General features: G+C 54.6%; 1 protein-coding gene across 2 annotated transcripts in view; it reads right to left on the reverse strand.

Annotated features, from left to right (window-relative positions):
- Window positions 1–21,714, reverse strand: part of Pc (pyruvate carboxylase) — a 113,471-nt gene that overhangs the window by 13,642 nt on the left and 78,115 nt on the right. Inside the window, exons 1-9 of one of the 2 annotated variants that reach the window (XM_042675779.1) lie at window positions 12,366–12,563; window positions 7,113–7,242; window positions 6,827–7,011; window positions 6,453–6,618; window positions 6,216–6,361; window positions 5,955–6,072; window positions 5,530–5,681; window positions 4,108–4,226; window positions 1,549–1,711 (exon numbers count right to left, since the gene is read on the reverse strand). In XM_042675779.1, the coding sequence (XP_042531713.1) occupies window positions 1,549–1,711; window positions 4,108–4,226; window positions 5,530–5,681; window positions 5,955–6,072; window positions 6,216–6,361; window positions 6,453–6,618; window positions 6,827–7,011; window positions 7,113–7,242 (1,179 nt within the window). In that variant the 5' untranslated portion in view covers window positions 12,366–12,563. Of the gene's footprint in view, window positions 1–1,548; window positions 1,712–4,107; window positions 4,227–5,529; window positions 5,682–5,954; window positions 6,073–6,215; window positions 6,362–6,452; window positions 6,619–6,826; window positions 7,012–7,112; window positions 7,243–12,365; window positions 12,564–21,714 lie in introns of those variants that run through there. The other variant, XM_042675781.1, reaches the window with a different exon arrangement.

Genomic DNA, 21,714 nt, shown 5'->3' on the forward strand with positions numbered 1-21,714 from the left:
ACTGAGAATAAAGACAACTGCTCTGTCTCTGACATGAGCGGAGACAGGTGTACACCCAGATCACATGGCCTGCCTTGAAGCACACAGAGGTGGAGCAGAAATCACACACACACACACACACACACACACACACACACACACACACACACGCGCGCGCGCGCGCGCATGCACGCACGCACAGTAGATGGAGAGAAGGGGAGACGGAGGCTTGGAGTGTCTGGGGACAGACTCTCACAGGTGGGCCATGCCAGGCAGGGGGGGGGGACCATCAGGTGCCTGAGGAAGGGGGGAGGAAGGAGAGGGGCTCGGGACACCCCAGGCACACCTTCTGCCGCTGAGGGGCCCAGGCCTGTGCTTGAGAGAGAGGAACTTAATAAAATATTTAAGGGTGGACACTCAGCTGTGAGCAGGAACTGCCAGCTAAAAATACTCTGTGGTGAGCAGCTTGGAGCAGCCGACTGTGGAGGTGGGCTGGAGCTGGAGCTGGAGCTGGAGCTGGAGAGGCCGCAGCTGGCAGCTGAGCCCAGCCCTTGGGCTGCTCCCTCTGGCTGAGGGTAGAGGAGTGGGGCCATGGGGCGGCTCCAGCCTGGAGCTGCTCCCGCTTATCATCTCTGATCCTTCTAGAAACAAATGCAGATGGCATGCACGGCTCTCAGACCCCACCCCCAGCCTCAACTCCACGGCCTCTGAAGTCCAGAATGAGCCTCTTACTTGTACCTGCAGCTCTGGCCCGGGCCCAGGCCAGGCCTTCCATCCTGGACTCAAGGAACCAGTCCTGAGCCCCTGGGATGGGCTGCGTCCTTGCGGCCCAGGCCAGCAGGCAGGAGCTGGGCAGAAGGGCTGGTGCAGCACTGCCAACACTCAGGACACAGAGGGCCAAAGAACAGGCTGGGGTCAGAGGCTGGGGTGGGGGGGGGACAGGCAGGGCCGCGGGACAGGAAGCTGCAGCCCAAGTCCATCTGGCTCTCATCACTGCAGCCACTCCCTCATTCTCCACAGGGCTGCGGGGACAAGCAGGAGGCCGGCTCTGGGCCCCATGATGGGTGTAGTTGAGGCTGGGGATGGAGACGGGTGCTCGCTGGGCTCCACAGAGACTCCAGTGCTGGGCTTCCCTACCTCCAACCCCGGGGCCCTGCCTTGCCTGCTCCCCAACGGAGCAGTCATAGTGAGGCTGTAGGTTCCCTAAGCGCCATGCCAGGCTTCATGTCTGAGGACCCAGCCTTTGCTTCTCCAGGTTGTCCTGTCCGTTTAGGTGACTTTCTTCTGGTTCCCTCTTGGCCTTGCGCAGGCCAGCCTCTGATCCAAGAATGCTTTCTCCTTTGGGCTGTGCTGGGCCTCCCTGTGTCCCAGTCAGTGTCACGTTTCTCCTGACTGCCCTGGGGCACCTCTCCAGGCAGTGCTGCCCCGCAGGCCTGAGGCCTAGGCCCTCCGCCAGCAACCGCTGCCCAGGGACTGGCATGACTTGGTGCTGGCAGCCCTGGCCACCCTGGGGTGGCAGAGAGAATCCCCCACTAGCCTGGCATCACCCCCGGGTAGAGCACGGCCTACCTCAATACGGCCGGTGTCGGGCTGGAAGCCGCGCGCAGGGTCCTCTGTGGTCACCCGACACTGGATGGCACAGCCATTGATGCGGATGTTCTCCTGCCGCAGCCCCAGGTCAGGCAGGCTCCTGCCCTCAGCCACGTGGATCTGAGCGTGGACCAGATCCACGCTGCAGGCAGAGAAAGCGGGGGGGGGGGGGGTGAGGCGGAGCACAGGGAGGGCCTCACCCCAGCGGTGTAGCCCACAGACTCCTCCCACCAATGGTGGCTTCTCCCACCGAGGCTCCGAGGCCTACTGTCCCTGAGGCTCTTGGAGAGGCTCCATCTACACTGCAGAACCTGGCAGCAAGGGCCAGGGACCCCAGATCCTCCTGCTCCTCACCCTCCTGCTGATGCCACCCACCCTCGCACCCTTGGGTGGGCAAGCCCATCTTCCCCAGAGCCTGCAGGGTGCAGCCTGGGCTCTGCGGAACTCTAGGTCACAGCTTCTCTAGGGACAGCGTAGGGGTGCAGTCTACGGAATAGAAACCACGGCAGCGGGAGGCTGCTCCCTGGGTACGGTCAGGATGGTGTCTTGCTGGGACTGGCACTCTGCCCCCCTCCCCCGCCCCCGTGTGTGTCCTTGACTCCAGCAGGGGAAATTTCAGAGTTCAAGGCTTTCCACAGGGTTTTATAAGCTCAGCCTGACTGCCAAACCCAAGTGGAGCAGCTGCGGAAAAGGGCCCTCAAGGTCTTAGGCTGATCATCAGTGATGCTGTGGTACGCTGTGTGCTGGCAGATTTTCCCAGATGTTCCGTGTCACCTGCCACCACCCAGGGCGGACCTGTCTGCCACCTCCCCCATGCGCTGTGGACCACACAGTTCACAACAATGCCCAGAGGAGGCGGCACTCGGGGGTCAGAGAGGCTGCAGCTCACCCATGGCTCCACATGGCTCAGCCCCAGGAGGAACTTGACCACCGACCATGAGACACGAAGCCCTTGCTCCAGAGCCAGCAAAGCCTTCCGTCCCTGACCCCCTAGGAAAGACTCCCGGGCCCAGCATCCAGCTGATGTACACACTTTCCTTCTCACCCTAACCCTGAAGTGAGGAGTGGGGGCTTCTGGGTACCTGCTGGGCACAGGCAGCGGCCTCATCTCTGGTCGGTGAGGCCAAGGGTTTAGGAGGAACTGGAATCAAGAATGCTCCACCGTGAGGGAGGTAGGCTGGCCCAAAGCCAAGGTTTAATGCTTAAATGGCTCAAAATCTTGAAACAATGAAAGCCATTTCAATTGCTTAGAGACCAGGCAGACTTTTAAAGGTCTGAACTCAAAGCTGGTGTGAGAAGAAATGTAGCGTACAATCATCTAGAAAGCTCTGAGGCAAGACACTGCCTCTGCTTTGATCAGGTAATTCCGCTGACCGTGCCTCTCTTCAGGACTCTCCGGATCATAGCACAGATCCAGTACACAAACGGTAACACACACGCCTGAACCACAAAAGCCAGAACAACCTAGTTGCCTGATGAGAAATGGGGTGACTGAGTTATAACACATATAAATGGTGGAAGAGTATACAGCCATTAAAAATACTTAGCGAGCTGGGAAGGTGGCTCAGTGGTAGAGTGCTTGCCTTGCATGCATGAGGCCCTGGGTTCAATTCCTCAGCACCACATAAGCAGAAAAAGCTGGAAGTGGTGCTGTAGCTCAAATGGTAGAGCGCTAGCCTTGAGCTGAAGAGCTGAGGGACAGCGCCCAGACCCAGAGTTCAGGCCCTACGACTGACAAAAAAAAAAAAAAGTACTTAGAGTAAGTACTGGAGAATGCCTTCAAATAGCATTTTTCAAATGGAATAAAAATTCTATACAAAAAAAAATCTCAGTTGCATCCAAATATTTATATAGTCAACCTAAAAATGGAAAGAAATACACCTAAAGGCTGAGCCGGCGCAGGGAATACAGCACAGCTGAAGGTAGAACCAGAGAGACTGGCTTTCCAGTTTTCACTATGTGCCCTTGGGTAACCCTCTTAACCTTTCTGAGCCTTGGCTTCCTCAGGGGTGATAGGCTCCTTTCTCACAGTACAGCCTTAGGGCTCCATGGAACCCCAGCTGGCATTGGCATCCTGACCCTAACAGGTGGGTTTTGAATTTTTTTTCTGTCGGTTGTGGGGCTGAACTCTGGGCCTGGGCGCTATCCCTCAGCTCTTCAGCTCAAGGCGAGCACTCTACCACTTGAACCACCGCGCCACTTCCGGTTTTCTGGTGGTTTTTTGGCGATAAGAGTCTCATGGACTTTCCTGCCTGGGCTGGCTTTGAACTGCGATCCTCAGATCTCAGCCTCCTGAGTGGCTAGGATAACAGGCGTGAGCCACTGGCACCCGACTCTGAATTGTTTTTGTTTGCCCCTCTGTTGATTTTTATGATTGCCATGCAATACCTATATACTATCTTTTTAATGAAGTCATTAGGCCCCTCCGTGTTCTCTACCTAAGTGGAGGGCCAGCGGACAGGGAGCTCTGGCCCCTGCCCGCTGTCAGGACCCCCGGGACCACCCCCGCAACACCAGGGCCTTTCTCCCCAGGCTTACTCGGTGATCTCCTCCGTGACCGTGTGCTCCACCTGCAGGCGGGAGTTGACCTCGATGAAGTAGTGCTTGCCGTACTTGTCCACCAGGAACTCCACGGTGCCCGCGTTCTCGTAGCCCACCTGTGAGGGGGGCAGAAGCCGGTGTTCCATGCGAACCGTGCATAATAAAGCCACCTACTGAGATGGCTCCCGAACAGAAGAGTCTGTGGCAACTCTGCCCAACAGACAAGTGGCTGCCAGCCCAGCCCCGACCGCCACCACCCAGGACCCCAAGGGGCTCAAGACAGCACCAGAGCTGCCAGGGAAGCACCTCGGGGTGACTGACCTCAGGTCCAGCCCACCCAGCGCTGATACTTTGTCCCCAAGAGCGCCACTGCCTCACCACCCAGGCTCTTCCAGCCAATCAGAGCAGGGTCCTGGAGACCCTGCTTCTCTAGGGGAGAGGTAGGTCTTCAGGAAGTCCCTCCTCCACTACTCCGTCAGCACAAGAGATGTCAGACGAACCTCAGACTGCCACCCTAATTCCAGTCTTCTGCTCCTTCCAGAACTACAAACCAGACTTAAATCAGGCCCCTCCACTCTGTAGAGGGGTGGTCAATGGACAGCAAACCAGAGCAAAGTCAAGGTCAGGCGACTCCTGGGGCAGCCCAAACCCCAACTCTGTGGGTCCAGGCTAGCCTGGAGGTCGGAAGTAGACAGCGCTGAAGCCCATGGGGACTGGAACTGTGGGGGAGGATGGCTCCCCTCCTGCCACCTCCATACCCAGAGCTCAACAGCCCAGACCCTGGGGAGTGGAAGGGAATCTCAGCGAGGAAATGGGTGGGGACGACTGTGATGCAAGAGAGGAAAGAGCCAGCAAGGAAGGAGTGCCTTCATTCTGAGTCCAAGGAATCTCATTCCCTTTATCCGGGGTGAGCTGGTGCCACAACGAAGCCTGGTCTGCACAACAGGGGCAGATGGGGTGGCTGGGGCTCCTTTCCCTCCCTCCCTCCCTCCCTCCCTCCCTCCCTCCTTCCCTCCCTTCCTTCCTTCCTCTCTTCCTTCCTTCCTTCCTTCCTTCCTCTCTTCCTTCCTTCCTTCCTTCCTTCCTTCCTTCCTTCCTTCCTTCCTTCCTCCCTCCCTCCCTCCCTTCCTTCCTTCTTTCCTTCCTCCCTCCCTCCCTCCCTCCCTCCCTCCCTCCTTCCTTCTTCTTCCCTCTCTCCCTGTCTTTCTTCTTTCCTCCCTTCCTTCCTTCTCTTCTGTGTGGCCTCATCCAGGCTCCTCTGCCAGCAGAGCCCAGCATTTCATTTCAGCTCTGAACTGGGCAGCCTGGGTCTCCCTGCTCCCTGTCAGCTGCCCACTGGGGCGCTAGTAGCACTGGCTGTGAGGACCCTGGGGGTGGGGGGGGGAGGCGGCGGCTTGGGCCTGTCTCCACCTCCCTCACCTGCTTCGCAAGCTTGACCGAGTCGCTGGTGAGGCGCGTGCGGAGCTGCGGGTCCAGGTGTGCGGCAGGGGCGATCTCCACCACCTTCTGGTGCCGCCGCTGGATGGAGCAGTCCCGCTCATACAGGTGCAGGATGTTCCCATACTGGTCCCCTGGAGCAGGTGGGAAATGGGGCTCAGCCTTTTGTGTGGACTTTACACACCTCCAACAGCCCCGTGTGGACACTGGGGCCAGGCAGCTGGGGTGGTCATTAAGTGGTAAAAACCAACAGCCATCTGATTTCAGAACTCCATTTCTGGAGGCATTCCTGCGCAACCCTGAGGCCTTGAACTATCCCAAAGCAGCAGCTATAAAGCAGAAAGAAATGGGCGTGTGCCGCCCGGTGAGGCGGTCCGGGCGGAGGAGTGTGCATGCTCCCCACTCACCCAAGATCTGCACCTCGATGTGCCGCGGCTTCTCGATGAACTTCTCCACAAACAGTGCGCCGTTGCCGAACGCCGCCAGCGCCTCGGAGTAGGCGCGCGTGTAATTCTCCTCCAGCTCCTGCGAGGGAGGGCAAGGCCAGGCAGATGTGAGGCCCTGGCTGTGTGCCTTCTGCCAAGACCCCTGACCACTTCCCAGAATGCTGTGGGGCCACCGGGGCTGTGTGCCCCCGCTCGGCCACTGGCGTCAGCGCCTGTGCTCACCTCGTAGCTGTGCACGACCCTCATGCCGCGGCCCCCGCCCCCATAGGCAGCCTTGAAGATGATGGGGAAGCCATAGGTGTTGGAGAACTCGTGGGCCTCGTGCAGGGAAGTGATGGGGGCGTCAGTGCCGGGGACCACGGGGACACCTGTGGGGACAGGTGCAGGACACTGTAACAGGCTGGCTCCCAACCAAACAGCCCCTCCCCGTCAACCTCCTCGTGAGGAGCTCTGCTTCACCTGCAGCGATGGCGATGGCCCGGGCCTCCACCTTGTCTCCCATCTTACGAACCACTTCTGGGCTCGGCCCGATGAACCGGACCCCAGCATCATGGCAGGCCTGGGCGAAGTCTGCGCGCTCGGAGAGGAACCCATAGCCAGGGTGCACGGCATCCACCCCGTTCTCCTGCGGAGGGTCAGGGAGGCAGTCGCCCTTAGTCTCCTTGAGGTCTAGCGGCCTCTCTGACCTCTTCCCATTCCTTTCTGGGCACCTCTCCCTCCCCTGACTTATTGCTGGCTGGCCTGGGTGCCAGGCACAGCACAAGACGTGGCTCCAGCCTAGGGAGAGCCCTGGGCACTCAGGGCTGCTTGGACGCAGGCCAGGCCAAGCTCACCTTGGCCACTTTGATGATGTCTGGGATGTGCAGGTAGGCCTGCACAGGTGCAAGTCCACGGCCAATGAGGTAGGCTTCGTCGGCTTTCTGCCGGTGCATCTGGCCTGTGTCCTGCTCGGAGTAGATGGCCACGGTGCGGATCCCCAGCTCCGTGCAGGCCCGGAACACGCGGATGGCAATCTCGCCTGGGGGCAATGGGGCAAGAAGTGAGGAGAGAAACAGGCGGGAGAGGTAGAGGCAAGGGTGAGGAGGAGGCCAAGGCGGGGCTGGCCGTGGGAGCACTCACCTCGGTTGGCCACCATGACTTTCTTGATGGGCTTGTACTCCAGGTGCCCCACATTTGGAGAGGGGGCAGTGGAACTCCGGCGGATACCCAGGAGCCGCAGGCCCCCTCGGACGGTCCGGAACTTCAGCATCTGCAGAGGGCAAGCAGAGCCCTGATTAGAGCCGCTTCGGCACCGAGGTCAAACAAACTTACATGCAGAAGTCAGTGCCAGCTCTCTCTTCCATTTATGGCCAAGCTCTACAGAAGAAGCAAATTCAAATTCCCACTCACTCTCACGTTCTAGTTCATACCGCAGTGGTTAACACATGGCACTACAAGCTCATAAGAGATGCTTAGAGGGCACCAAGAGACAGCCGACAAGATGAAGCAGCAGAGGAAATAAAGATAGCATGGAAACAGACAGGAAAGAAGTCTTAAGAAGAGAAAAAGAGGGCGAGTGGCTCTCCAGAGTCAGAGATCAGGAGGATCACAGTTCTAAACCAGTCCAAGTAAAAAGTGAGAAGCATTCTCAATAAATAAACCAGGACTTGTGGTGCACACCTGTGATCCCAGCTATGCAGCTCTGGAGACCTAAGTAGCAGGACCCAGGCAAAATGAGAGAACCTAGCTGAAAACAACTAAAGCACAGGCTGGAAGCATGGCTCGAGTGATAGAATACCATCTGAGCAAGCTGAACAAGTATGAGACCCTGAGTTCAAACCCTAGCAACTGAAAAAAAAAGTGAGAGAGAGATGAGAGAGGAGGGGGGGAGAGAGAGAAAGAGAGAGAGAGAAAGAGAGAGGAAAAGAAGTAAAAAATAACTAAAGCAATGATTAGGAGCATGGTTCAGGTGGCAGTTAGCACACTTTCCTAGCAAGCCTGAATACAAGCCTGATTCAAGCTTTTGAATTCAAACCCCAGTGCTGGAGGGGGAAGGAGAGCCTCTCCTCAGTGTTGGCCTGGGCACACAGCCCAGGCCCCAGCGGGACAATCTCCTGGGCCAACACCCAGCCTGCACGCCACCTCAGGTCCTGCTGGCCAGGCCAGGTGACAATCTAGACCATGCCAAGTGCTGATCCTCACCAGCCTGCTCTCCCAGGAGGAAGCCTGTGCTGTACGCATGTAGGTTTTTTCGTGTAGCCATACGTATCCTTCTTTCTATGATGACTACTAAATTAATGATTAATGACATTGACTGATGGCAAGTGCAACAGGCTGTACCCAGAAAAACAAATGCTGTAAGATTCCACTTAAAAGAGGCCCATAGAGTGGTCAAACTCATGAAAGAGTGGTGGGGGGCAGGGCTGGGGACAGGGACTGGGGGATTAGTATTTAATGGGGATGGAGTTTCAGTTTCACAAGATGAAAGAGTTCTGTAGACAGACGGCGGCGGCTATGGTTGTACAACAATGTGGAGGTACAAAATGCCATTGAACTATGCACTTAAAAATAGTAAGATGGTTGGGCACCGGTGACTCTTGTCTGTCATCCTAGCTACTCAGGAGGCTGAGATCTGAGGATCGCGGTTCAAAGCCAGCCCGGGCAGGAACATCCGTGAGACTCTTATTTCCAATAAACCACTAGAAAACCGGAAGTGGCACTGTGGCTCAAGCAGTAGAACGCTCGCCTTGAGCTGAAGAGTGCAGGGACAGCGCCCAGGCCCAGAGTTCAAGCCCCATAACTGACAAAAAAAAAAAAATAGTAAGATGGACCAAGAGCTGGTGGCTTCACACCTATAGTCCTCGCTAATCAGGAGGCTGAGATCTGAAGATCACAGTTTGAAGCCAGCCAGGCAGGAAAGTCTGTAAAATTCTTATCTCCAATTAACCACCAAAAAGCCAGAAGTAGAGCTGAGGCTCAAGTGGTGGAAAGTCAGCTTTGAGCAAGAAAGGTAAGGGAGCGAGCCAACGCCCTGAGTTCAAGTCCCAGTACTGGCATGGGGTGGGGGTGGGGGGAGGAAGAGGGATGGGAGACAGGAGAGAGAAGAGAGAAAGAGGGGAGGGAGAGAGGAGAGAGAGCATAAGACGGTAAATTTCCTGTCAGGTGCGTTATACAATTTAAAATTTTAAATGAGGCAATTTACATCCTCATTTTATAAATGAAGAATAACCAGGCCCAGTCTAGTATGAAAACAGTTGCTCAGATCAGAGAGGTCTGTCCAGCCTCTCTATTCCATGGCAGCCTCTACCTTGTTCCCTGGCTTTTATCTAACCACGTGACTCACTTCTGGTAAAATTTTAAAATGCTTGACGCAGCCATTTCAGTTTTAGAAGTATAAAAACAAACTCAGTAAATAAACAAACATTACAGAAGCCCTGTGTCATATGATGGCCTATAATATGGAAAGAGGAAAATAAAGGAAAAGAAAGAGCACCTTTTTTGGTGGGGAGGTGTGGGGTAAGGTGGGTACTCATATTTGGGCTTGAACACCAGGCCCCAAGCTCTCACACAGTTTGTTGTTGTTGTTGTGGGACTTGAACTCTGTGCCTGGGCGCTATCCCTCAGCTATTCAGCTCAAGGCTAGCACTCTACCACTTGAGCCACAGTGCCACTTGCAGTTTTCTGGTAGTTTATTGGAGATTAGAGTCTCACAGACTTTCCTGCCCTGGCTGGCTTTGAACCGCGATCCTCAGATCTCAGCCTCCTGAGTAGCAAGGATTACAGGCATGAGCCCCTGGCGCCTGGCCTCTCACAGCCTTTGTGCTCCTGATTGGCACTCTACCATTTGAGCCACACCTCCACTTCCAGCTTTATGCTGGTTAATTAGAGATAAAAGTCTCTGAAGACTTTTCTGCCCAGGTTGGCTTTGAACCTTGATGCTCAGATCTCGGCCTCCTCAGTAGGATTATGGGTAGGATTATGGGTAGGAGCCACAAGTTCTAATTCTGGAATTTTCTGTCTTATAATTTTGAACAGAAACTGGCCATAAGTAACTAAAACTGAGGAAAGTGAAACTGTAGATAGGAGACCACTGTGAAGAGGGCATGGAAAAACCAGGAAGACACTTCATGGACCAAGAGAGAACAGTTCACATCACCAGCACCAAACTGACGTGCTACCCCTCCTGAGAGAGCCGCCGAGTCTTCCTGTGGGTTCCTGCCTCAACAAACCCAAACTAAGGGAAACCCCACTGAAAAACCGGCTTGCACTCCTCAAACATGTCAAAGGTCATGAGAGACAGAGACTTGGAAATGATTTCTGATGAAAGGAAGCCGAAGAGACAACAACAAAATGCACGAGTGAGCGGGACCGGACCCTGGACTTGCAGCCAGGGGCACTGAGGGAAGACTGACAAAGTTCAAATAAGAGCTGTAGATTAAACAGTGCCGTATCCATGTTTATTTCTGATCTTGCTCACTGGACTGTGCATCCTCATTCTTGGGAGAAAACGCTGAAGTATTTGGGGGCTTGGAAGCATCACAACTGCAATTTGCATGCAAATGTTCTGGAGAAAATCTGAGAATAATGAAGTACTTGCTTCGTTACTAGTGCTTGGGGAGTTCCGAAAGGGGTAGATTTTGCAACTTTATGTCAGGATTGGAATCACTTCAAAATCACAAGGGCAACTCAAACCTGTGGCCGATTCTAGACTAGGCTTTGGGGCCACATGGCCCAACACCCCTTCGCAGGAGTGGCCCAGCTAGGGGCTGGGACTCAGGGAGGAAGGCGACAGTGGCCCTGATGGCTGCTCAGGGTGGCGAATGCAGATATGGGCATCTGTCATCTCCCACTCATAGATCCGTACAACCTCCTGATCCTGAGCTCTGCTTTTAGCAGAGCTGTCCTGGGCTTCCAGGGCACTCTGGTGAGGGCCACGGGGGCTGCATTGGATGAGCTCATTATTTATTTATTTTTGGTCGGTCCTGAGGTCCTCTGGGCCTGGGCACTGTCCCTCAGCTCTTCAGTTCAAGGCTAGCACTCTACCACTTGAGCCACAGCACCACTTCCGGTTTTCTGAGCGGTTTATTGGAGATAAGAGTCTCATGGGCTTTCCTGCCGGAGCTGCCTTTGAACCATGATCCTCAGATCTCAGCCTCCTGAGTAGCTGGGATTACAGGTGTGAGCCACTGGTGCCCGGCTCCCAAGCTCATTCTTGAAGTCAAGAGTGAGCCCTATTTGCAACAAACCCAACAAAAATGGTCAACGTTGGAAGCTTCCCCTCACCGGACATGAAGGCGAGGAACATGGAACGATGAGGCTGCTCTTGCCCAGGACGCCAGCGGTGCTGCACCCACAGTCTGTCCCGTGTGCAGGTGAGCAGCCTCGCCCCTGTGGACAGCCCACGGACACCAAGGCCCTCACACCCCCACCCCCACCCCCACCAGAGAACTCTCAAGCCATTTCCAGTCTGTCTGTCTTTCCCCACCAGGTGGGTTTGCGCGTATAGGCATTTGGGCATTCATCCGATGGGTGAGTAGGACATTTTTGTTGTCCTTTCTCGCACACCCGCTGTCCTCTTCCATCCCCAGATAAGGGAAGAGGATCCCGTGAGCGCGATGGTAGTGGTGTCGCCTGAGGAGCCCCGGAAGGCGGAGCTGGCTCCCCAACACCAAGCCTCTCCCGGACTGGACTGGCAGTCACACTTCACTAGGAACCAGGGCTGTGGGGGTGTAGGACGCCCCTCCTCCCTCCCTGTGTTCCTGCAGAGCACCACCAAAGCAGGCCTGGATTTGAGACGTGCGCTCCCAGGTGCAGGCGCTGGCCGGGAGCTGGCCTGGCAGATGTTTCTCGTCAGGAAAGTGACGGCCCTTCAGATGAGTCAGAGCACAGAGAAGCCCACAGGGGCCCCACAGGCAGGGGCAGGACACAAGCCCACGGCTGGCTGTTCTGTGCTGAGCCCAGCTCTCCTTTTGCCTGCTCCACGACGTAGCACGCCTGAGGTCATGCCCGTCTCAAAACTCAGGTACCACCCCCCCCATCTAGACAGGTCACTCTGGGAATTGACCGAGGCAGTGCGTATGACCGGGTCAGGAGTGCCAGCCTCCGTCTCGTTCTCCCTGCCCCTTCCTCCTCCCAGATGAATGCGGAGATGGAGAAGGACTCCTCCAGCCTCCCCACAGCCCTGCATGCCCCTCACCAGCACTCCAGCTGCCTCGCTGCCCCACCCACAAAGTCCTCGGGGGTCCCCCACGCCCTCCGCCCCAGCCTTCTGCTGTGCGCTGGTGGCACGGAGCCTGCCGGGCTCCACACGCGGGGCAGTTCGTAGGGTAGGACCCACTCAGAGCCAGCGCCAGACCCAGGCACTGAGCCCTCCTTCCACATGCACAAACCTACCTCAGGGCTGGAGCAGGCGTGGACAGTGGCGCTGACTTGGAGTAGTCACCCTGCTCCTGGCTCCCAGCACACAAGAGGACGTGGCAGAGAACCCACCACAGGCCACTGCTCAGAGGTCACTGGCCCCAGAATACAAAGGTCTCCGGCACCAACTGCTGGAGGCCTGGGCGGTAGCCAAGGCTGAAATCAAGGGAAGGGGCAATACCTCCGGAGGATGTGATGGGCCGCTGGCTACCTGGGAGGGAAGGGGGGGGTCTGCAGGGAGGAGGTAAGCCAGAGCCCGGAACCTGCCCCCCTGGAACCTCAGGCATGGGCAAGACTCCAGGAAGGCAGCCTGAGGCTGCAAGCTGGCTTCGGTGATGAATTTAGGACATACTGCCATTTGAAGTCAAAGGCACACAAATGTCAGCTTGCAGGTAGAGCAGGCCAAGGAGGCCGCTCAGGAGGGAATACTGCGTGTGATGGGATTGGCCAGTGTGTATTCACTCTCCCCCTGGCTTTGGCCACCACCCTGTCTCTTCCCTATCCCCATGCAGCTCCAAGTGTCTAGTAAGCCCAGCTCCCTCTCTGTGGGCAGAAAAGCAGTTTTGTTGTCCGTAGTAGCAGCAGCAGCAAGCAAGGCAGTATGGTACCCCGGTCCCTGGTCATGGAGCCGTTACTGGGCTTGCAGGATTCAAAGGCGACTGTCCTGACCAGGAGGAGCCCTGTCCCTGCCCCAGCAGCCCTGCTGAAGGTTGTCTGGCTCAGCACAGGAGCAGGAAAACAGAACAAGGCCTTGCAGACACAAAGATAAAGAAAAACACTATCTTATGTGGAGAACATCTGCACCTTTTTTTAGCAAATGGCTTAACCTGGCTTTTCCTTTGTTGAATCTCACTGCCTTCCTAGACTCAAAGCCAAGGCCTTTCCAAAATCAAGTTCAGTTAGAGAAACCCTTCCGTAGGAAAGCTGTATACAGCCTGGTCTGGAAGCAGGTGCTGGTGGAGTGGCTCATCTGGGGGTCTCCAATGGTTGGGAGGTAGGAGCTGAATAGGCAGATCCTGCTGTTTCAAAACCTCACCCATGCCTGGAAGCTGAAGGAGAGGCCTTTTCAGACACTGGTGGTAGATAGGAAACACCACAGGTTAGAGCCCCCCCCCCCAGGGAGACCCCCAGGAGAGAAGCATGTTTAGGTGGGAGAGGGTTGACAACAAGGCTCCAGGCCCCCTGAGGCCCCCTTGGAACCTGTGGCATTCAAGGGGAGCCCTGTCCCCAGCTTGTCCAAGGCCAACCTCTAGCATCCTGGTGTGTCCAGCCTCTTTCCTCACCTTCTTAGGAGGTGGTCACAGATATGGCCCTCAGGCCAGAACTGTTCCAGGTGCTTCCACATCACACAAGGCACACAACAGGTGTGGGGCAGGGGCCAGCATTCCGCGGGCCCTCCCTGTGCTCGGCCTTGGGGTGCTGGTGGTAGATGGTTATCAGGAAGTCATGATGATTGACAGTTTGGCTGAGAATGTGCCTTAAAGCTTCTGAGGGCTTCACCTGTTGAGCCCTGGAACTCAGTTGTGTCCGCTGGTCCTGAAACCTTGCTGCTCCCTGTGTTGCGCTCCAGTCCTTCCAGAAGGGAGGCTGTAACCAGAGGCAGGGGCTCTCCTCCCCAGGAAGGCTAGGCCCAGCAGTAGGCTCGGGGATACCATGCTACCTTGCATGCTATGGTGATATGGTGACAAGCAAAACTCCTTTTCTGACCACAGCATGGAGAAATGACATGAGAAGAGCCATGGCCACTTCCCCAAAGCCTTCACCCCGCTTTCCTCTCTCCAGAGTGCTGATAGCCTAGCGAGGTCTGTTTGCTATTTTCTGCAAATGCCGACTGACAGACCCCATTCTTAGCCTCCGGTTGTGCATTAGACACAGGGAAACCAGACAGCGATGGCTGTCACCCGGGGACAGGTAAATAACTCCCTGCACGCCAGGACGAGCCACAGTGAAGCAGGAGCGTCTGGCACACGGGCCTCTCCGCCGCCGCCTCCCAGGACAGCTCACAGAGCTTCCTCCTCTCTTCTGGTTTCAGTTTTCCCCCTGACACTGGATCCATGAACTCGCCGTCTCCCTTCCAGACAGGAGTGGAAATCATGGCGTTGGGACAGTGCCCACAACACTGTGAGATGCGGCAGGACAAAGGTCTTGACGTCATCGCCCTGGCCTGCTGTGCCACCACGTGTGCTACAGGGCACAGCAGTGGCCGGGCTCTGCCCACTGGCTCGGCTCTGCCCCAGCTGGTGGGGACCCGATGCTGAACAGTGAACCCAGAGAGACCTCTACTCTTTAAGGGGTTCACTGCTATATTCAGGGGATAGCCCACATGTAAACCTCACCAACCCATCATTCCCTTGTACACATCTGGAAGCAGGCGCTGTGTGATTAAGGAACACACTCAAGATCACCAGCCAAGGAGGAGCCCAGCGTTGATAGCTTCCCTGCAGAAGATGGCTAAGTTCTATGTGTGTGAGACAAGTACCTGGAGCCAGGACTATCAGAACTAGAGAAGTACTTCTGATGTTAAAACAAAACAAAAATCCCTGTAGCAGGAGTTCTGTGCTGCCCTCCTGGGAGCTGGCCAGTAATGCCGAAGTCATGTGTCCCAGATAAGCCAATTGCTCCCCAAACCACCCATGTTGTGGTAACAGGGCTACTTCAACCTTAAACTAGCTCTTAGGTTACCCCTTGTGCCGAGTAGCAGCGCACATTTTTGTGTCAGGCCAGTTTGGGTCCAGACAATATGGCCACTGTGGGGAGAAGAACCTGCTTCCAATGGAGCAGTCTGGCTGGGTGTCGGGGCAGGGCTCCCCTAATGGCTGCTGTGGCCAAGTGATAGGCCAAGTGGTATTCCTTCTAGGGTCTGCATTGCTCAGGTCCTAAAGATCTCTGTCTTTACATGGCATCTTCTGAAGTTTCAGAGGACAGCTGAAGGTCACTCATAGGAGGGCAAGGGCCCGCCCCTGGCTCTGTGAGAGAGGCCAGCAGACCTAAGCGCCTCTGCTACCTCAGAGATGCGCCAGGGAGTAGCCAATGACGAGGAGGAGGCAGGGCTCGGAAACAGGCCCCAGGAATCTCCAAATTAACCAGCAAGGTCCTGTCTCCTTTCTATCAGCCTCTACCACCTGCACCTGGCCTGCTCTGCCCTCCCAGGGAGCCTGGACCCCTGCCAGCAAATGTGGGTGAACCAGAAAGAGTGTTGGCAGAGGACTCTGCCCCGGTGGCAGTGGCTTCTGATGGATGGGGCTGCTTTCCCCAGGCTGCTCTGCGTTGTCCTAAACGTGTCCACTGGGGGCCCCGGGGCTGGCAGCCAGCAGGGACGGATGAAAGGAGGACGCGCCTGCTTTCAGGTTGCAACAGCCGCTTATCAAAGCGCCCAGGAGAGGACAGACTGAGGCTGAGATTGCTGGGTAGTGAGAACGGTGGGAAAGGCACAAGGTACAATGCAGGTGACAGATACAGGAGCCAGAAGAGAAAATACCAAAGCAGAGAGACCCAGCATGAAGGCGCCAGCTGGGGCTCCAGCTGCCTGGTCTCTTGGCCTCAGCAGCAGAGATGCAGCCAGGGCTGCCGGGCATCAGCCATCACATGGTCCCTTCACTCAAAGGCTACAGATAGGGGCAAGGGTGGCCTGAGCTGTTGGTGCCCCCTGGGACTCACAATTTCTGTTTTGACAAGTGGGGGAGACCCGGAGTAGGGAGGAAGAGAGGGGTGCCAAAGGCCTAGAGGGGATTGGCAGGGAGAGGCCAGGGCAATGCTAGGTGGCTGCTCTGTCCAGCCTCTATGGTGGCAGTGACTATCTCAGGACCAACACTGCCCTCTGGTGCAGGGAGCTGCCATTGCTGACCTGACCCACAGCCCCTGCCCAGGCTGGGCCCAACCCCCCCCCCCCCCCCAGGCTTGGCAAGAGAAACAAGTTAGGGCAGCGTTTCTCTCAGTGGCACCCAACCTCTGGGGAAAAGCTCCCAGGGGAAAGTCCCTTGCCCTGATTTCTCCACATACTTCAGGACTCAGTTTAGAAACACCTCCCTGGATGCCCAACAACCCAGTTGGCTCCATTAACCACACTGGGGCAGCCATCTTCAAACAGCTCTGCCAATGTCCTGCGTTGGGGGCTCCCAAGCTGGCGTCTGTGTCCTTGGCAGGAGTGCACACTGTTTCCCCCTTACCAGACACCGCGGGCACTTCGGACACAGGGGGCTTCACAGGTTTGCTCCTACTGTTTTGCCAACACTCAGCCTAGCATCTGACAGCAAAGTAATATAAATAACGGGAATGGATGAATGGATGAACGGGTCAGGCCACACAATGAATCTGCAGACCAGGGTGTGGCTGAGGACTCACGAAGAAACATCACAGAACGCTCAGGCAAAGATTAATAAGTCATTATTAATAAGCCTCCCAGGAGCTGCACATATAAACTAACAGGACACCCGAGTCTCCCCTCCACATAGACGAGGGCCCAAAGTGCTGCTGACAGGACACAAGGATGGGCAAAAGGGCAGTGTCCACAAACTGAATGTTTGTCTCTCCCCAAATCCACATGTTGAAACCCGGACTTCGGACTTCCTAGTGTGGTATTTGTAAGTCACTGTAGTGGTTTGCATGTAAGATGTTCCCTGAAGGCTCACGTGCCGCAGGCCGGGTCTCCAATGTCCACAGACAGACAGACATTGCTCATGATCAACTGACTGTGAGGGATAAGGGCTCTGATCTTATCTACGGATTGGACTCCTAATTTGATGGCATTATTGGGAGGTATGAACTAGGAATGGGCGTGGTAGGAGAAGGTGGTCATTGAAGGCATGCCTGTGAAGGGAATATTATCTCCAGACCCTTCCTGCTCGCTTGTTCCTCCATCACTTCCTGCCATGATGTACTTCCTCACCATGAGCCTACGTGGCTATGGACTGAACCGATAATTCAAAATCAATCCTTCCTCCCTTCACGTGTCTTCTCAGGTACTTTGTTACAGCAGCAGAGCAGCTACCAGGCTGTGATGGTCAGGTAAAGTGGTCAGAACACACTCAAGACAGCGCCTGAGGATTGAAACCATGAAAGCTATTTCAGGGCTGAGTGAGGTGATAGGCTTGAGCTCTAAACTTGAATTTAGAATTCTTCCTTTGCAGAGCCACAGACACCGCCTACCACAGTGTGTTCAGGCAGTCTAGGAAGCTTCCTGACCTCCTCCTAACTGCTCTGCCCTGGCTGGACAGTCCCATGGGCCTGCTCCCCACTCACTTCCTCCACTCCCCTCATTATAGGCAATGAACGCTGGCTGGATTAGACTGGGACTCTCATGCATCCTAGTGACTTTGAGGTCTGGTGAGCCCAGAACAAGCAGGTATTACCCGCTTTATGGCTTCAAAAAGCATGTGATGCCGGGTACCTGTGGCTCACGCCTGTAATCCTAGCTACTCAGGAAGCTGAGATCTGAGGATTGCAGTTCAAAGCCAGCCCAGGCAGAAAAGTCCGTGAGACTCTCATCTCCAATAAAGCACCAGAAAACCGGAAGTGGCGCTGTGGTTCAAATGGTAGAGTGCTAGCCTAGAGCTGAAGAGCTGAGGAACAGTGCCCAGGCCGAATTCAAGCCCCATGACCAACCTCCCCCCCCCCCCCCACACACAAAAGCCACGTGACAGATTAGGAAATGAGGTCTTTACCAAGGGACCCAAGAAGGATCATCAGGCTAATCTAATATGAACGGTGTCCTCTGAAGTTTAGACATGGTCACAGATACACACTGAGATGATCTGAAGATACAGAGTGACAATGACTGTGTGACTGGAATGATCATCTACAAACCTGGGAACCCAAGGGTTGGTAGCAAACACAAGAAGAGCTGGAAGAGGGACCTTCTGGGTCCCTCTCCCTGGGTATGGCCCTCAGATGCCCTGATTAGTCTCCAGATCTGTGAGGCAAAAATCTCAGTTGTTTCAAGCCACCTGGTATTGGTCCTGTGTCAGCAGTCCATGAATCCAATGCAGCTGGATTCCCTACAGACACTCACACCTACATGGAGCCTAAAACCCAGGGCTGATACAGCCATCCCTGTTTCTCATCTGTACATCATGCTGCAGGCCACAGTGGTGGTTTCTGAGCCTGCAGCTATTTAGGTCTGTGCTCAGCCAGGAAAGGCTGAGTGGGAGGCTGCAGAAAGGAGAAGTGAACAGTGACAAGCTGGCATGCACGGCTGCTCCAAGAGCTAGGCTGAGCCAGTAGGAAGGCCTCCTGAAGCAGGGACACCAGGGACCAATCTTAAAGGAGGAGGAAGAAGGATGCTCAAAGAAAGGAGGCTCAGAAGAGGCTCAGAGGAGGCCCAGGGGTGGGGGTGGCAAGAGCAAAAGGCCTGGTGAGTGTACCAGTGAGGCAAGGATTAAAGGAGCTAGAGTGGAGCCCATGGGCAGATACCTGGGCTCCTGGTAGAGAGCTCACGTACCAGCAAGGAGCGTGGGCTGCACCTTCAATGTCAGGGAATGCTATGGAGAAATCAGGAAGAAAAGAGATTTGCAATTAACAGGGACTACTCCAGAAGTTATGAGGAAGCTGGACAGACCAGAGGCGGGAGACAAATCAGGAAGATATTCTAATGCCAATTAGAGGTAATAAGGACCTCAGCCAAGGTGGACACAAGGGAATGAAGGAGGGACTGAGCAAGAAATACTTAGGAGACTGCATAGTGGCTCATGCCTGAAAGCTCAACTATATGGTAAACAGAGGTAGGCTTAAGCAAAAAGCATGAGACCCTATGTAATAATAATAAGAGAAGAAGAAGAAGAGGAAGAAAAGGAAGAAGAGGAAGAAGGGCACCAGTGGCTCATACCTGTAATTATAGCAACTAAGGAAGCAGAGATCGGAGGATCTCGGTTTGAAGCCAGCCAGCCTGAGCAAAGAGTCCATGAGACTCTTATCTCCAATTAACCAGCAAAAAGCTGAAGGTGGAGCTATGGCTCAAGTGGTAGAGTGCTAGCTTTAAGCAAAAAAGGCTCAGGGATAGCACCTACGCCCTGAGTTCAAGCCTAGGACTGGCACACACACATAAAAAGAAATAAGAATATAACTAAAGCAAAAAGGGCTGGGTGTGTGGTTCAATTGGTAGAGTATTTGCCTGGAAAGATAAGGACTTGTTAAACACTAGCACTAGAGAAAAAGAGAGAGACAGACAAACAAGACACTTAGAAGGCAAAATCAACATCACCCATTAGATGAAAGGGCAAAGATGCAGTGTAGAAGGGCAATTCTGGGTTCCTGCTTTCAAGTGAACAAAGGTCATACAAAATCAAAGACCACAGAAGTGGATGGAAGTAGAAACCATCGGCTCAACAGGGTCCCCCAAGAACTGGAGATAAATGACAACTTCCAGCCACGGAGGACACTTGGGCAGCTACACGTGAACCTCCCACCCAGGGAGAGCGCTGAGCTGGAGCTAGAGATCATGGAGCTGTCCTCAAAGAGATGATGTGGCAAAATCCACAGAGAGAAAATACAGCATTGGGCCTGGGCCAGAGTGCTACCTTGAGAGCTCAGGGCTCCAAGGCTGGGGGATAAAGAACAGGAAGGCTGCAGAGCTCTGATAGATTCAGCCCCAGAGGTCTCCCTGGTGGCTGAAGCAATAGTCCTAGGGATTAGGGAGGGGAAGGCAAGGACAGGAGTAAGCTGAAAGATGAGGGAAGTTTTGTTCAAACTACCCAAGTCTGGACAAGAACTTTGAGGAAGTGTAGGAAAGAGAAAAGCAAGGTGAGCTGGAGGGTACTGTTTTAAAATAAAACACTAACTAGATCTAATGAAATGTAGTAGGTCAAACACAATGGTTCATTTCTATTCCCTTCTGAAATCCCACTAAAACATCAGCAAGAAATTTCTTTTTTAAAGAGCACATGCCACAAAGACAAAGTGAGAACCCTGGCAGTGGTGGATGACAGAGGTCCAGAAAACAGTGACAAGTGGCATGTAGACCAACCAAAAGGGTAAAAGGACACAGGAGGAAGCTCCCCTAGGAAGTGAATCGGAGCCACAGGCACCCGAAAAGTCCAGAACTCTGTAGCTGATACCTCAGAAAGTGAGAGAGGCAGAGCTGCAAAATAGCCAGATTTAACTGTGAGGGAGTGGACAGCCCCCATGCCCCACTCCCTCATGCAGCCAGGGGATTCTCCTATCCACGTGGACGGATGGAGACAGCCAGCACCAATGGCCCTCCTCACCACTCCTCACCATAACGCCTGTGACACAGTCACCAGCTGCTCCAGGTGTAGAGCTACAGACAGACACTCTGGCAGGACAGGCTGGGTCGCGTGCCTAAGGCACACTGCCAGGAGGTTTCAGGGTGCATGGCCAGGTTATCAGATCACTGTGGAACGGCACTTACAAAAGACAGCAGGCTTGGACCCTGCAGTGAGAGGCTGCAGACACAGCCACCAGGCTGCGCCCAGGCAGTGAGGGCAGGTCTGTGGATAGAGATGGCCGCTCCTCAGCTCCACAGAGTGACCAGGGACTCCTCCTCAGGGGATGAGCCAGAAGACTGCCAGAGACTGCTCTCCAGGAAACGACTAGAGTTTGGAACTTGGTTGCCGCTCTCCACCCCCGCATAAGACCCTTGTGTGAAAGGATTTCTATTTTGTCACTAAGAACAAATGTCTGATAGGAGGAAAGGAATGATTGGAACTTAAGGTTTCACAGGTTGCTCATGGTCTAGGGTTGCTTGGCTCCACCATTGTGACAGTGAAACCTCGTAATGGAGGAACTTCTTCACCCAATTGTGGACAGGAAGCAGAAAGAAACAGGAGAAGTCCAAGGACAAAAGATTCCCAAGAACCAACCCCAATGGCCTTCCTCCTGCAGCTAAGTCTCATCTCCTAACCTTTCCAGAACCTTCCCAAATAGTGCCACCACATGGAGAGCTTGGGGGGGGGGGGGCGGGGATAGATCATATATAAACCATACTATTCCACCCCTACCCCTAAGATGCTCATGCCCATCTCATAATACAAAATGCATTTAGACTACCTCCGTACCCCTAGGGTTCCAACATCATTCAAAAGTCCAAGTTCAAAGTCCTTTATGAGTTTGAAGGCAAACATTTAGCCACAAACCTCTGTAAAATGAAAATCAAATTACAGACTTCCAAGATATAATGGCCCAGAGTAAACATTCCTATTTTAAATGGGAGCATTGGGTGGATAGCAAAGAAGGATCAGACCAAAGCAGAACTGAAACCGAGCCAGGCAAACATGAAAGCCTGTAGATCCAAGTCTAGCACCTAGGGTATGTGGTATCGTGGTGGGATCTCCAATGGGCTTCCACAGGCCCTGCACTGTGGCCTTGCTGTTTT

The sequence above is a fragment of the Dipodomys spectabilis genome, unplaced genomic scaffold (genome assembly GCF_019054845.1).
Source record: "Dipodomys spectabilis isolate Male_0828 unplaced genomic scaffold, ASM1905484v1 ptg000030l, whole genome shotgun sequence".
Taxonomy (NCBI): Eukaryota; Metazoa; Chordata; class Mammalia; order Rodentia; family Heteromyidae; genus Dipodomys; species Dipodomys spectabilis.